This window comes from Aphelocoma coerulescens, chromosome 1 (assembly GCF_041296385.1).
Source record: "Aphelocoma coerulescens isolate FSJ_1873_10779 chromosome 1, UR_Acoe_1.0, whole genome shotgun sequence".
NCBI classification, from domain to species: domain Eukaryota; kingdom Metazoa; phylum Chordata; class Aves; order Passeriformes; family Corvidae; genus Aphelocoma; species Aphelocoma coerulescens.
In genome coordinates this window covers 112,301,685-112,315,060 of record NC_091013.1, presented here as the reverse complement: position 1 = coordinate 112,315,060, position 13,376 = coordinate 112,301,685, and the positions used below count along the sequence as shown (strand labels likewise).

The following is a 13,376-nucleotide window of genomic DNA, read 5'->3' as shown; positions in this document are numbered from 1 at the left end:
TTCTGTTTGGTTTTGTCTCATATAAGAAGAAATTGACTTTTGAACTTGAATTAGATCTTTATTTCCCCATTTATTTCCTTATGTTTTCTGACTTTTTTGTTTCAACTTTATCTTTTATTTTTCACTAAATCAGTTAGAATCCTTTTAAGTATCTACAGGTATTCCAACTCATTGCTACGCTTTGTTAAATAATTCAACCCATTTTAACAACTTCAGTCAGAATGCTTGTCTCTTAAAAAGACTTCTCTTAGAATATATTCTTTCTTTTGTTCCTCTGTGCTGTAATAATTCAAACTTTTTTCTTTCAGAAGACTCTCAAAAGAGTTGTGAGGTTTTCTTCTGTAAAATTACATGTTTTTCTCATTGACACTTGATCAGGTTCTGACAGACTGTAAAATATTGCTAAATACCGATGGATTTTGATGGTCACAATTATGTTACTTCTTAAATGCAATTCAAATGCATCCTTTTGTTTAGTGGTACATTTTTAGTCTAGTTTGTCACCTGAAGTGCTGTGCATATCTGATGTAATGTAATAATCTTATCATTCATGGCAGATTGCAGAAGACACTGGCAGGTACTCTCTTTCATAGGAGTCACTTTGCTAAAGTTAAATTTTCAGGATGAAACTTCATATGACTTCTATGTGTTCTGAATGTTTTTTCCACTCTTAGGTTTGTTATGATTTTTGCTTTATATTGAATATATTGGCATGCTTCCATTCTTGCAGTTCTAGATTTTTTGCTTTGATTTCTTTCCTGTTTAAGAGTAATTTGGCATAGTTCCTTAACAGTTGCCTTTAAGTATAAAATCCTTCTGGATTCTGATGCTGGAGAGTATGGAGGGCATCAAAGGCTGGACCACAATACAGAGTACTTCTCTGAAGAATATCCTCACAATTATCGACCTAATTCAATTATGGTAAGTAAATTGTTTGGGGTGTTTGTTTGTTTGGAGGGGGTTTGTTTGCTTTTTTTAATTCTACTTTAATCTGTGTAAGTTTTGCAATTCTTTGGACAAATATGGAGTCTATTCTAGTATCTGGGGGAGGGGGAAATTTTAATTTATTCTCTGAAATTAACCTTTGTCTAAATACAGTAAAGATAATAACATTATGATTTGATTTTAACCAATAATGTTAACTAATTTTTTCTCTTTCAACCTTACCTTTATATTTTCATGCACTTTTGCAGTGTCTGGTGCACAGTGTTCCTTGCCAACATGCATGAAAACCTCCTAATATGCTTTTGAGTTACTATCCTTGATATTATAATTTGCTTTATATTCATGTCTGAGAAACTCCATCTTCATGCTTGCTTTGTTTGAAGCTCTTCAGAAACTGAATCTTGGTTTGCTGTCTTAAAATCATGTGCTTAACTCTAAGAATTAGAGCAAATCATGTGTTTGCCAACTGGCTTTTTCCTACTCAGCTTACAGAAAAACTGCCAAATGGAACAGAATTTCTCTGTTCACATCAAGAATTTCAAGGATCTCTAGTCCTAAAGTATATGAGTAATGAATAAAGACTTTCCAACAAATCACCTGAGATGAATTGGGAGACATATCCTTGCATACAATTTCTGTTAGCTGAGGTGGTCACTAATAAAACTCTACCTTTCTTAATTGCTCTTGAAATCAGAATCATTACAAGTAGCAATTTGAAAACTATATTTTCCCCATTCTTTATGTATACATATATATGTGCACATATTTCCCATTCTTTATGCACTCACATATGTCTATATGCTCACAAGCACAAGAAAATAAGATTCAAAAAGGCTGAGAATTAAGGCAAGAGTTCACTGAAAAAATTCTGAAAACAGTTATATTGCTGAGTAGATTTTTATGCTTAAAACATTTATGTGGGTGAGGGGTATGTGTCTCTATGCACAAGTATATTGGTACATGTGGACACCTGCAAATAAGTTACACTTGTGACCTTAAGAGCCTCCAAAAATGGAGCATCTGCACTGATTTGTGTGGGCCACTCCTCTTCCATGGCAGAACGAAACATGAATTTCTAATGTCACATCTAAAATTTTCTCATGAGATCTAGACTCCTGAGAATTACTGTCACTTCTACTCTCTCTCTCTCTTTCTTTCATTGTATCCAGAGTATTGGCATTTCTTTCATTTGCCTGATTTAAAATAATTTCATTACATAAAAAACTTTTGTGCTTTCATTGTGCTTGGTGTAAAGGATCTTAGAAATGTTTTTCTCGTGGGTTTTTTTAAAGTATCTGCATGTGACAATGTCCTCATAGTGTGGGTAAGTATTTGTGCTAATTTGAAATGAAAGGTCTAGAATTTCATTCCTGAAGGTTATGTAGCAAAGTAATGCTTCCAGAGTTCTTGCTTCGTGTGCCCAATTCAAATACATTGCCTGGGTGATTGGAGAGCATCTTAATTATCTATCACTAACTTTTGCAAGCCAACTAACTGTAATTCTGAATGTATATTTCACATTTAGTCCATTTGATGGTGAGTGCAAGCCATCCAAGGCAGCAAAAAGAATGACAGAATGTGAAGCTGCTGTTTGTTAGGAGCATGTGGAAGATAAGGCATGTGGCAAACACAGCAGCAAATGCACTTGTGCAGCATAAGCTGTGGCATGGCAATGGCACCTCTAGGTAAGAAAGAAACCCAGCAGCATGGGTCAGGTAAACTTACTCTTACGTCCTTCATATTCACAATTCACAGACCACCTTCAGCCAAGCCCCCAGAGGATGCCCCATGCACCAAATAAAGGTAAAATACCAGTGAAAGGACACCGAGTAGAAGTAACTGGGGAAAAAAATCTGGAAAACCTAAATTCAGCAAATAGATCTTCACGTAAGAAAGAACAGAAGTTACAGTAAATGCCTCCAGCTGCTATTTTGCAGTAAAACAAAGATGTTTTATTTTAAATAGCAATTTACATTGAAGTTATTGGGTAATTTGTCCTGTTTAGGTGTTTCTTTAGGCTTAATTGCAGTTTCTAAAATCCAACTCAAAAGTCTTCTCATCAGATTTCTTTTCAAGTAATGTATGATGCCACCCTGATAAACTCATAAAAGTTATTTTCCTGCCATTTAATAATCATTTTATTCTCTTTTCATAATGCATGAGACTTAAGTTTGTTGTTTCAAAAATTGTAGTTCCTCCTCCACCACAAACTTCAAGGAGGTAGTTTTTTAATGACAGATGCACCTCCCTTAAGGTGTATGAGTAAACATTGTCAGCAAAACATGCCCAGAGGGTCGTGACAAAATGAAATCACATGCAATAATTCTGCTTCTCAAGTCAAGCTTAAATAGCACCCAAATGCATTACAAAAATAGAAGATTAAATGTGACATGATTCATTCTAAAAAAATCACCTAATAAAAGAAAGATTCAAGGTGGCATATCAAAATGAGAAGAAGGGAGATACGAAATTCCTGGAGCAAAGAATCCTGGAAGAAGATGAAGCTTTGTAAGTGCCGCTGAGCATTTCACTGTACAATTTTCAGGCTTGTTTAGTAAAGCTATTAGAGGGCCAGAATTCAAAATCATCAGAAACACCCTGAAAATGCCATAGAAAGTGCACAGAAGTTTCCTTTGTAATATGACTTATTTAAATAATTGTACTAATTTTTCCATTTCACTGCTTTTTTATAATGGATTGTTAACAAATATATGAAATGTACATAACATTCCATGTAATCAAACTTTCTAATAACGAGCTGTGAACCATTTTGTCACTTTTTACCACAGCTTCATTTCTGTTTACAATTCCACTGTGGTATTCTCATACTTGTCTTTTTTGGGGTATGTTTTATAAAAGATGTGTGCTTTTTGAATGCTTCTATAAACCTTTAGTCTTGCTTATGTCTCATCATCTCTTTCCAAGATGTAAATTAAGTGCTGCACACACATTTCAACCCCTGCCAGATCTTAGTGCCCCTTTAGGGATTAATTCCTTTGTTGGTAAGGAATTTGGCTTTCATGGTTGGATGTGAAATTTAGGTGTGGGGCAGGGGGAAGAAGTAGTATAATATTTTAATAAAATGTCACTCAAAATGTTTTGTTGGTCTTTTCTAAGGTATCCAACTTGACTGAATTTTACTGTAGGAAAGAGCTAGCTATCAATAAGTCTCCTACTAAATTTTTTGTACCCCAGCAAAAGTTTGGATTTATATGAAAATGGAGGGGGGTTATACTTTCCTACTTTGTGCACCAACAGAACTGAGTAATAAGGCTAAGTGGAATATTGCAGAGGATGTTGTGTCATTGGACAAGCAGTATATGATTTATTGTGAAATATAATTGCTTAACATATTTCAACTTCCATAGATTTACTTTTTCTGTAGTTCCTTCCAATTAGTTAAAAAAATAAATAGATGTCAGAGTATTCCTTTTCCGTTGTCCCCAGTGCTGTCTTTTTTCTGATTCTCTATTTTTGGCATTCAGTGACATAATCTTTTCACATTAAATGAAAGTGAAATTATGTAGTTTATTTTAAGAATATCCTTATTATAGGCTTGGGTTTTTAACCTTGACCTCAATGTATACTATTCAATGTCAAAGTGCAACTTCCTGCTTCCTTGAGTCTGTGGACAAATTAAAATACTCCCATAGACTGAAATGATCTAAAAGCTTTTAGTGACCTTAGGTTTGAAAATACTCATTTAAATAACTTTCATGATAAGGATTTATGTATGGAATTTTAAGGGACTGATGTAATCTTTAACTGTTGTCTCCCCTGGCATGCACAGATATACAGATTAAATGAAAGAACATTTGTAGTTGGAAACTTAACTGTTCAAACGAGGTGAATCAGTCAGAATTTAATACCAGAAATGTCTTTTTAGCTCTTGATGATTATGACTTCTAAATGCATTTGTTCATCTTCATTGGTTGTTTGACTTCTTAAAACCACCAGCAAATGTAATGCTTCCAAAGTTACTGTCAGTAATTTTGTTTTATCCTATCTTCCTTCTCAGTCTACTTGTTTTTCAGGGGGCTTTGCCATCTTTTTTAGAGTACTTTTTGTCAATATGAAAGAAGAGTGCAGAAGATAATACAGGAGCAATTTTGAGACACACCCTGTGCAATATATGGACTTCTTTTGCATAAATGAAGCAAGACAGTCTAAGAAATTATTTTCTGCATATTCATGCTGTATAGCTGTAAATTGAAAAACAAATTGGAAGGCAGAACTTCACATTCTTTTAAGTGTACCTTCTTTGTCATGTGCAATATCTAGCAAAATGAAAACCAAAATGTGTGAGGTTTTGTATAATAAGTTATAGTCAGAAAGGAAGAGCTATCATCTATTTTATTCTTTGATGGTTAATTATATTCTCAGAATAGTGTCCGTGTGTGACAATTAGTAGTGATACAGGGACAGGAGATTGTCTAAAGCCCTCATTTTAATTAAAAGTTTGGGATAATGTTGGCACAGACTCTTGTGACATTGCCTTCTGCATCTACCAGCTGCAATATGTGCTACTGAGTATTTTTCTGCAGTGCCTGATCTAGCTCTGAGTTCTAGTAATTCTCCCATCTGTTACAAAATGACCTTGAAATTATTTTTAGGGCTTGGTGTTTTCCAATCCTGAAAGTCAGATGAAGAGTAGTTCATTGCAGTTCCAGCCAATTTCAGTTGTGCTTGCACCTGGTACTGAATTAGTCTGACAGATCTGAAAGTAGCAGTTGTCATTTGCAGAATCTCTTGCTTGTGGGTTTTTAGATACATTTGGAGATTGCTGAGTATTTTAGTCCTCTCCTGGAATATATAAGGTGATATTTCTGCTTATAGCTGCTGCTGTTCACAGGTGCTTCCTACATGTACTCTTCTTAACTCTTTTAATGTCTTTTTTTTTTTCTTGAAATTATCTGGATATTCACAGAAAAAAACCTATAAGGAGTAAGCATTTGGCTGAAAACATCTTGCATTCCTGGCCAGTAGTAGTACCAGTTGTTTTTTCCCTGTTTGTGAGATAGCCATCATGAATAGACTATGATCTTGACAGAACTCCATGTGTGTTGGTGGCAAAGTGGTTGGCTTTAAAAAATCTCCTTCTTTTTTTTTTTTTTTGTCTCCTTACTAGAGATACTGTTTGAATGCCAGAAGCCTTCATCTGTGTGGGACTTGCCTAGTTTCAGATAGTGTAACTGCCTCATATTGACATGCAGTATAAAAAGGTCAAAGGTGCTAACAAAACCCTGTTTTGTATTTGACTTATAAACAAGATTCCTGTCTCCCACCATCCTCTTTGTTAGCACATCTGCTGATGAAGTAACAGCACTTACTCCATTCCTGCCAAATTGAGAATAAAAAGACTTTCAGTGATATTTTATGACTAAATGTTTGAAAGTTAACTTTGTCAAAAACTGTCTTTGCAGCTGAGTCATCCTGTCTCAAACAGATTTGATGTCTCCAGTTCCCATGTTACACTCCCCCATCAGAAAAGGCCTCATGAACCTTCCTGAGGGTCTTTTTAGATGTCTTGATGGCTTCCTAAAATAGTGGAGTTGGTGCAAACCTTAGAGGGCTCGAGGTTGTAAGTTAGCAATTGGTATAGAGAGCAGAGGGACAATTCACTGAGATCTAAAGACATGAATAACCTGGTCTGACCTCAGAGCTCACCCTGCTTTCAGCAGGGAGTTTGGGTCTCCTGAGGGCCTTTCCAACATGGGTGAGCCTGGAAGGGAGGAAGTGGCTGGAAAGGGTGTTCAGGATGAGCAGAAAACTTGACACAGAAGAGAGACTCTGATGGTGATTTGATTGATGCGAATCAAGATGTGAGTTAGCTATGAATGAATTCTCTTTAGTGTTCTGTTCTTTGGGTTTTCACTTCTGTCCATGTTCATCAAGTGAGCCTTGGGAAATGGTGAAGGAGACATGAATGGGATAAAACTTGTGATCAGAAAAAGCAGGTTAAAAGAACAGAGATCAATAGAACTGAAGCTGGTAATTGAAAGTATATAATTCAGCAACAGTATATGAAAGAATAAACTTCTGAGACACACTTCCCAGGGTATGGAAAAAGTCAAAAATTGCATATCTCTGATAATGTTTTTTGCTGATGAATACCTAGGTTTCCTGTGATGGTTTTAATCAGGAAATCTCTTTGTACTTTTAGCATACTTGTCTATTTATAGATAGATATATATCTCAGGCTGTATACTATATATAATGAAGAAGGGCAAGAAGGTGATTTTGCAAATCCACTAATTGGAAGAGCACCTTAAGAAAAAAAAAAAGGCAAGTCCCTTGACAAAGGGAAGACTCAAAACTTTGATGGACAATATGGACAATACAGGAGTATTCAGTGCCTTTTTTTGGCTCTGACTCCAAGGACAAAGCCTGCTTTCTGACTTTCAGACCCTTTCTGTGTGACACTGCACCACTGAAAATAAAGTGGCAGAGCAATAGGTTAAAGATGCTGTATATAAGTGAGATACACCCAGAGGCTTGGATGATTTCAGTGATGTGATTGCAAGGCTGGTGACTATTATCTGAGAAAAATCATAGTGGCCAGGGGAAATTTCTGACAATGGAACTAAGGCTGAAAAGGAAGGCTGAGGGGTCTGTAGGGACGTTCCTCAAGAAGTCAAGAACCACCTCCTCTTGGAATCTCTGTCCAGGCGAGTGGGTTACATGAGATGGGTCAGTCAGAAAGCCATCCTGGATTTAGCAAAGTCAGAACATGCACGGGCAGCCTGATTGCTGTCTTGATGAAATGACTCAAGCTGTATGCACAAGGTTGCTCCAGTCAGTTCAGTAAGACTTTCAGCCTGGTCTCCTGCAGTATTCCTGCCTAAGAGCTGAGGATCTACAGGGCTGGATAAGATTGTTGGGTCACTGGGTTTGGCTGGGCCACTGCAATGTCAGCAATCAGAGGCCCAGTGCAGTGTCCAGCTGTTGTTTGGTATCAAGGATACTGATACTGTTTGGAGTCTTGAGCAGTGGCCAGCATGATGAGACAGAGCACAGTTGTAGGTGACACTGAATTGGAGTGAACCATTGATCAATTGAGTGTTGAAGGTCCAATACAGACATATCTAGAGCTAAGGATTGTCCATACTTTTATATATTTGAAGGTGTCTGGTCTCAAACATACAATAAAATGCTTGCATTTCAACTTATCCTGTCAGTAGTGGATTCCTGGCTTTTTTAATCGTGTCATTTAGTGGCAGATTGAAGCATATGCTTGGAGCACAGTCAACTTGGTACAATGGCTTGAAACAGTCAGTACAGTCAGGAAAAATATGGAGAAAAGAAATTTAAGTTAAGGGGGATATGTTACTACGAGAGTGGTAATTCAGGTGAAAGGGGCTGAAAGAGAAGGAATAATATTGGAGTGAAAAGGCTGAGGAAGTTCTGTGGTTCAGGCTATCAGAAGGAGGAGTGGAGCTGAGAAATCTGGGCTGAAAACCCTGCTGGGATCCTGGGCAGATAACCTTCCAGTTTGCACCTTACCTCAGGAAAGATGAGCGATCTTCCCAACCTCACTGGTCACATTTTTCTTCCTCAGTCCATCCCACAAATGTTCTGAGTTCTGTCTATTGAAACAAGTAACAAAGCCACAGCACACAGAACGTAGTAGTTCTGGAAATATTGTTGGGCTGGGGGAAAGGAATACTACTTATATATTTGTAACAAGTATTACCTAATACTTGTGTAGTACTTTTCCTTTTAAAAAAATTGTACACCAGTGGAATGAATAATTAATAATCTTATTTGTAATTATTAATATGTTTAATCAACAATTGATATTTTTTCATTGTTCATGCCTTAATTGTTGCTTTTTGTAGCAAATAGCCTTGGAGGTGGTTACACTGACCAATGAAATAAGATTAGGAGATAGCGCCATATGTGGCTTTTCTATGATTTAGCAAGAAGCCCACCAACATGAAAAGCTCTAAAATACATATTTAATTTCCCTAGGTAAGGACAAAGTATGTGACTAAAGTAAGAAGCTGGCAGATACTTCTCTTCACAGCAAATGGAAAACACATTTGTCATTAGTTTAAATACAATCATCTGCACAAATTCTGAAATTGTGCTTAAAGCAGTTTTAAAATCCTGATTGTCGGTGAAGTGGTTGGAGCTGGATGATCCACACTGCTCTCAGATTCTCAGATGATGTAAATTGACTTTAAAGGAATTGGGCCAATTTACTCCTCCTAGGATCTGACACATTATTGACCAGAATATAACTGAGAATTGCTGTGTCCTCTATTAACGTTAATTTTTATTCTCTTAACTGAAGTAACATTTTACAAATTCTTTCTCAGAAAACTTATTTCTGTTTGTTCCTTCTCCTTTCTCACTTCATCATCCAAACCCAGAGCGATGAATGTCTCAGTACACAACTTTAAAATCTCTCCTTTATCTATATGTTTTGAGGTAGTTGACTTCATTAAGTGTTTCCTCTCCTGCACAGGTTTATAGAAGCTATTTATCACAGAAACCTTAGGGGAAATCATTATGTTCACTGCCTTTCAAGAAGCATTGGACACAGTTCTGTCTGGTTCAGTGAAGATCAGCTGTTCTTTCCCTTTTTCTCCTTTTCCTAAAGCTCTTTCCTTTATTGCTTTACTCTGTTTTGAAAACAATGAAAGCCTTTCATGCCATCAGGCTCTCGTTAGCAGATAACGCAGTTGAAATTGCAGAATATTAGACATTCCACAGAGATGAAGGATAGTCTAAAAGAGGACGTTGTCAGACTGAAGCCAATAATCTTCAATCTTGTGTTACCTTTTATAATTGCATTTTTATTGACTTGTTCAGAAAACACATTCATAGACCTGACAATTGATGGAGTACCATGTATCAAGGTAATTGGTAAATAGCACATATCGGTCTTGTTTGCTGATGGTGACCACTCAGCTTGGAAGGAATGCTGTGAAAAATACATTGCCACATTTTGTGATCTATGAGGACTCTTTTGATTATATGTGTTATTTTTGTGGTATGCAGGGAAAAAAGGGGAAGGCAAATGCCATCATTTAAATGGTTAATTTTGATTCTGTCCAATCTTGAGAGTGAGTTTTATTGCTCAGACACTGACGTTCCATAGACATGCCAAGAGTGTGAAGAGTATGCTGCTGTGTCATATTGCTGGTATTTACCTGTAGCAAATGACATCACAGGCCTTGGGACAACTGTCATTCACAGCAGAAGGGAGTTGCAAAACTTTGTCATTTATCATTGACCAGTCTGTTCACCTAGATGTCCTCAGATTTCTGAAACTGGTAGTTGTAAGTTATATGAGGCCCTCTCCTGGTAGCCACCTAAAATATATCATGAGGAGATATTAAAAAAAAAAAAAAAAAAAAAAAAAGTAGAAAAGAGATTGAAAATAGATTGTAATCAGGCTGCCTTTTAAATTTTTATCTTGTGTAATTCCAATGCTAGGGACTAAGCAGTCAATAATCATACTTTAAATATTATATTTATGACCCAAAACACTGCACAAATGAAAGATTTTTAACAGTTAAAATATGGGGTTTTTTTTCCAAATGCTGTTATTAAGAAGTTGGGTCCTGTAAGGTTTCTGGGTTTTTCAGCTGTTCTTGTTCTTGTCTCGTTTTTCCCAGGTGTACATTCCAAGCAGAGTGGCTCTTGTGCTTCAGAACACGGATATCCCAAAGTGAAGTTCTCTGTAACTACCACCAAGGAAGCAAGTCACAAAGAAGTGCTGATACACTGTACTAGTACTAAGTATAACAAAACTTGCTCTAAGGAGGCTTTCTGAGACTGAGTATAGTAATATTAGGTGTTTAAAATGTAAGATTAATATTCACATGTAATTGCAGAGCTCTTGACTTGCTAGACCCTCTTTTGAGGAAGCTTTACAAAGAAGCAGAAAGGAAAACGTTGGGTTTGTAGTTCTAGTAGTACAAAATTACACTTAAGGTGTTGCAAAGCAGCAGGTATTCTCAATTAAAATGTTGTTTACAGAACTTTATCAGGAATGATAAGAGTGATCCTGCTCCAAAGTTTGTAATTTCTTATAATCCTCATTTTGATAGTGAATTCAAATATTCATTATATATTAATGCTTCTTACTAAAAGTAAGTAGTTTGCTTAAATAAAACAGAAGTTTTTGGCTAAAAGGCAGCCTTAACGGTTTGTGGGACCTAATTTGAGGCTCCTCTTCTTCAATGAAGTCTAACATGGAATTAGAAATGTTTATCCAAAAGGATGAGAAGGTCCTCTGAGAGTCTTGTACTTTGCCATTTTTTATTTAATTAAAAATGCACAAAAATGCTGGGCAGCAAAACGAGCAGGCCTATTGAGTGGTGGCCTGCTGATGCTATTGTGTGTGCTGGTTATCTGCTCCCACCTAATCACTTAGTCTGAGCATGTCACTTGTTGCAGCTGGACAAAAGTCACACAACTCTTTTATTTAGATCACTAAATTGTTCAGTGAGAAGCATGTTTTGGTCTTAATGCAACAATACCACACTGGAAGAGGTACTTAAAGTACAGTTCTTCCCACTGCATTTATTTCACTGACATCAGGACCTTGCAGTACTGATTTCACTACTTCCAGAAGCTGCCTTTCAGCTTGGAACATGATGATGTTCTTGCACTTTTATAACTTTTGAAACATTGCTTCTCATGAAGAAGCAGTCTCAAAATACAGTGATCAAACTAAGGTGGTTTTTTTGATTAAAATTAAGATAGTTAATTATTGGAGTGCTGCTAAGACAATTCAAGTGAGTTCCTTCACGAGCTACAACTTTTTTGTAAAGAATAAGATTTTGTATATTTGAAAATGTATTGCAGAGTATTCTGGAAAATTAATACCAAATTAACGAGACATGCTTTATTTTGTTCCATTTATTTAAAAACATATTTGAATTGGTTCTGAAATGAATGTCTTTTGTACAAATCTGAATTTTCTAACTTTTAAAGTAGCCAAAGAGGAAGATGTCCGTGACCATTTCCAAGTCATAATTTTACCCAGTTTCCTTTGTGAACCATTGTGTAAACTACTGAAGAGTTGGTGCCAACACTGACAATCTATTCACAGTTCTTGGAATGCTTACTTGTGGCTTACTTCCTAAGCAAAATAAGGGATGGAATAATGCAGCATGATGGAAAAGAGTCTTTTGCAGAGTTCACACTGAGAAGACTTTGTGGACATCCCCAGTCTGATATGTTCTGTGTGACAGAGAATGTTATATTGCAGTTGAGTACCATAGGATCATGCTTCATTTTCCTCTACACCAGTTTGATCATTGTTTGGTTGTGGGCTAATAAAAGCATTCCTGTTACGCTATGACTTTAAATAAAATATACTGAACTGTTTTAGCAACTGGAACTGATTATCTTTTTTTTTTTCCCAGATTCTTTTCCTTGTAGTGAAATAACGAGCAACTTCTAATACATGTTATATTTACATTGTATTGATCTAATATGTTTTATAGGGTGGTTTGTTTTGTTTTTTTTTTTTTTACTGGCACCAGTTCCAGGTTTCAAAATGTAATGCAAGGCAAGCGTCTGTGTCAAAACTTTTTCCAAGAGAAGGAATAAATGTATGATGTGAAGTATAAACTGTAAAATTACATGCAAAATAAACTCTGAGGAGGAGAAAACAAATACATATATGGTTTCATTCCTTGCATTGTAAAACGATTTTACAGTGGTGTTAACACTGAAAGACAGATTAGATTTTGCCCCATCCTGAAATCGGGGACTTGTCTTGGTCAAAAAAAAAAATCATAATGAGATTGGTAGAATATTTTTCCTATGCATATTTTCTTTAACATAGTGATAGATTAATAAAAGTGAACCACAAAATTTGCAAGGTAAACATGCAGCTACAGAAAGCATAATAATTAGGGTTTTTTGGAGCCCACCTCTGCACTTGTGAGAGTGTTACTGCCTGTCTTGCAAGGCTGGAAAATTTTCCCTTGCAATACCCCTGGAAAGCCAATTTCTTCCTCCTGCCATTTGAATTTTGATGGATTATGAAGAGAAATTAAGCTTTCACCTTCCTTCTAGTGACACTCTGATTGCAACCAAGGCTCCTCCTTACGGTCATGTTCTGAGGCTGTCACCATGTCTGGTTGAAGCCTGGCACATTCTGAGAAGCACAGGAGCTCCAGAGCTTTTTTGCTTGGCCACATCTCAAATCAGCACTCCTTAGTTCTGTCACGGAAGTAAATGGTCTGTGGTGATTTATCCCAGGGTACAAAGCTCTCCAGAGATATTCAGACATAGTGAAGGAACACTCTTTAAAGATAACCTTTCTTAGTCTACAGGACTGATAAGGATTTATATTTCAACATTTAGAAATGCAGACTTCCCCGTCACCTGGGAATTCTTGGTAGCCCTGGCCACAGAAGCTGTTGCTCCACAATTTCTCTAACACTCCATGAGAACTCAAGCTC

General features: G+C 36.5%; 1 protein-coding gene across 1 annotated transcript in view; it reads left to right on the top strand.

The window, feature by feature from the left end:
• GBE1 (1,4-alpha-glucan branching enzyme 1) overlaps positions 1-12,582 on the top strand; it is a 143,164-nt gene extending 130,582 nt beyond the window's left edge. Inside the window, exons 15-16 of the mRNA XM_069024673.1 lie at positions 804-921; positions 10,572-12,582. Coding sequence (XP_068880774.1) covers positions 804-921; positions 10,572-10,628 — 175 coding nt within the window. The 3' untranslated portion in view covers positions 10,629-12,582. The remainder of the gene's footprint in view (positions 1-803; positions 922-10,571) is intronic.
• Positions 12,583-13,376: the final 794 nt, after the last annotated feature.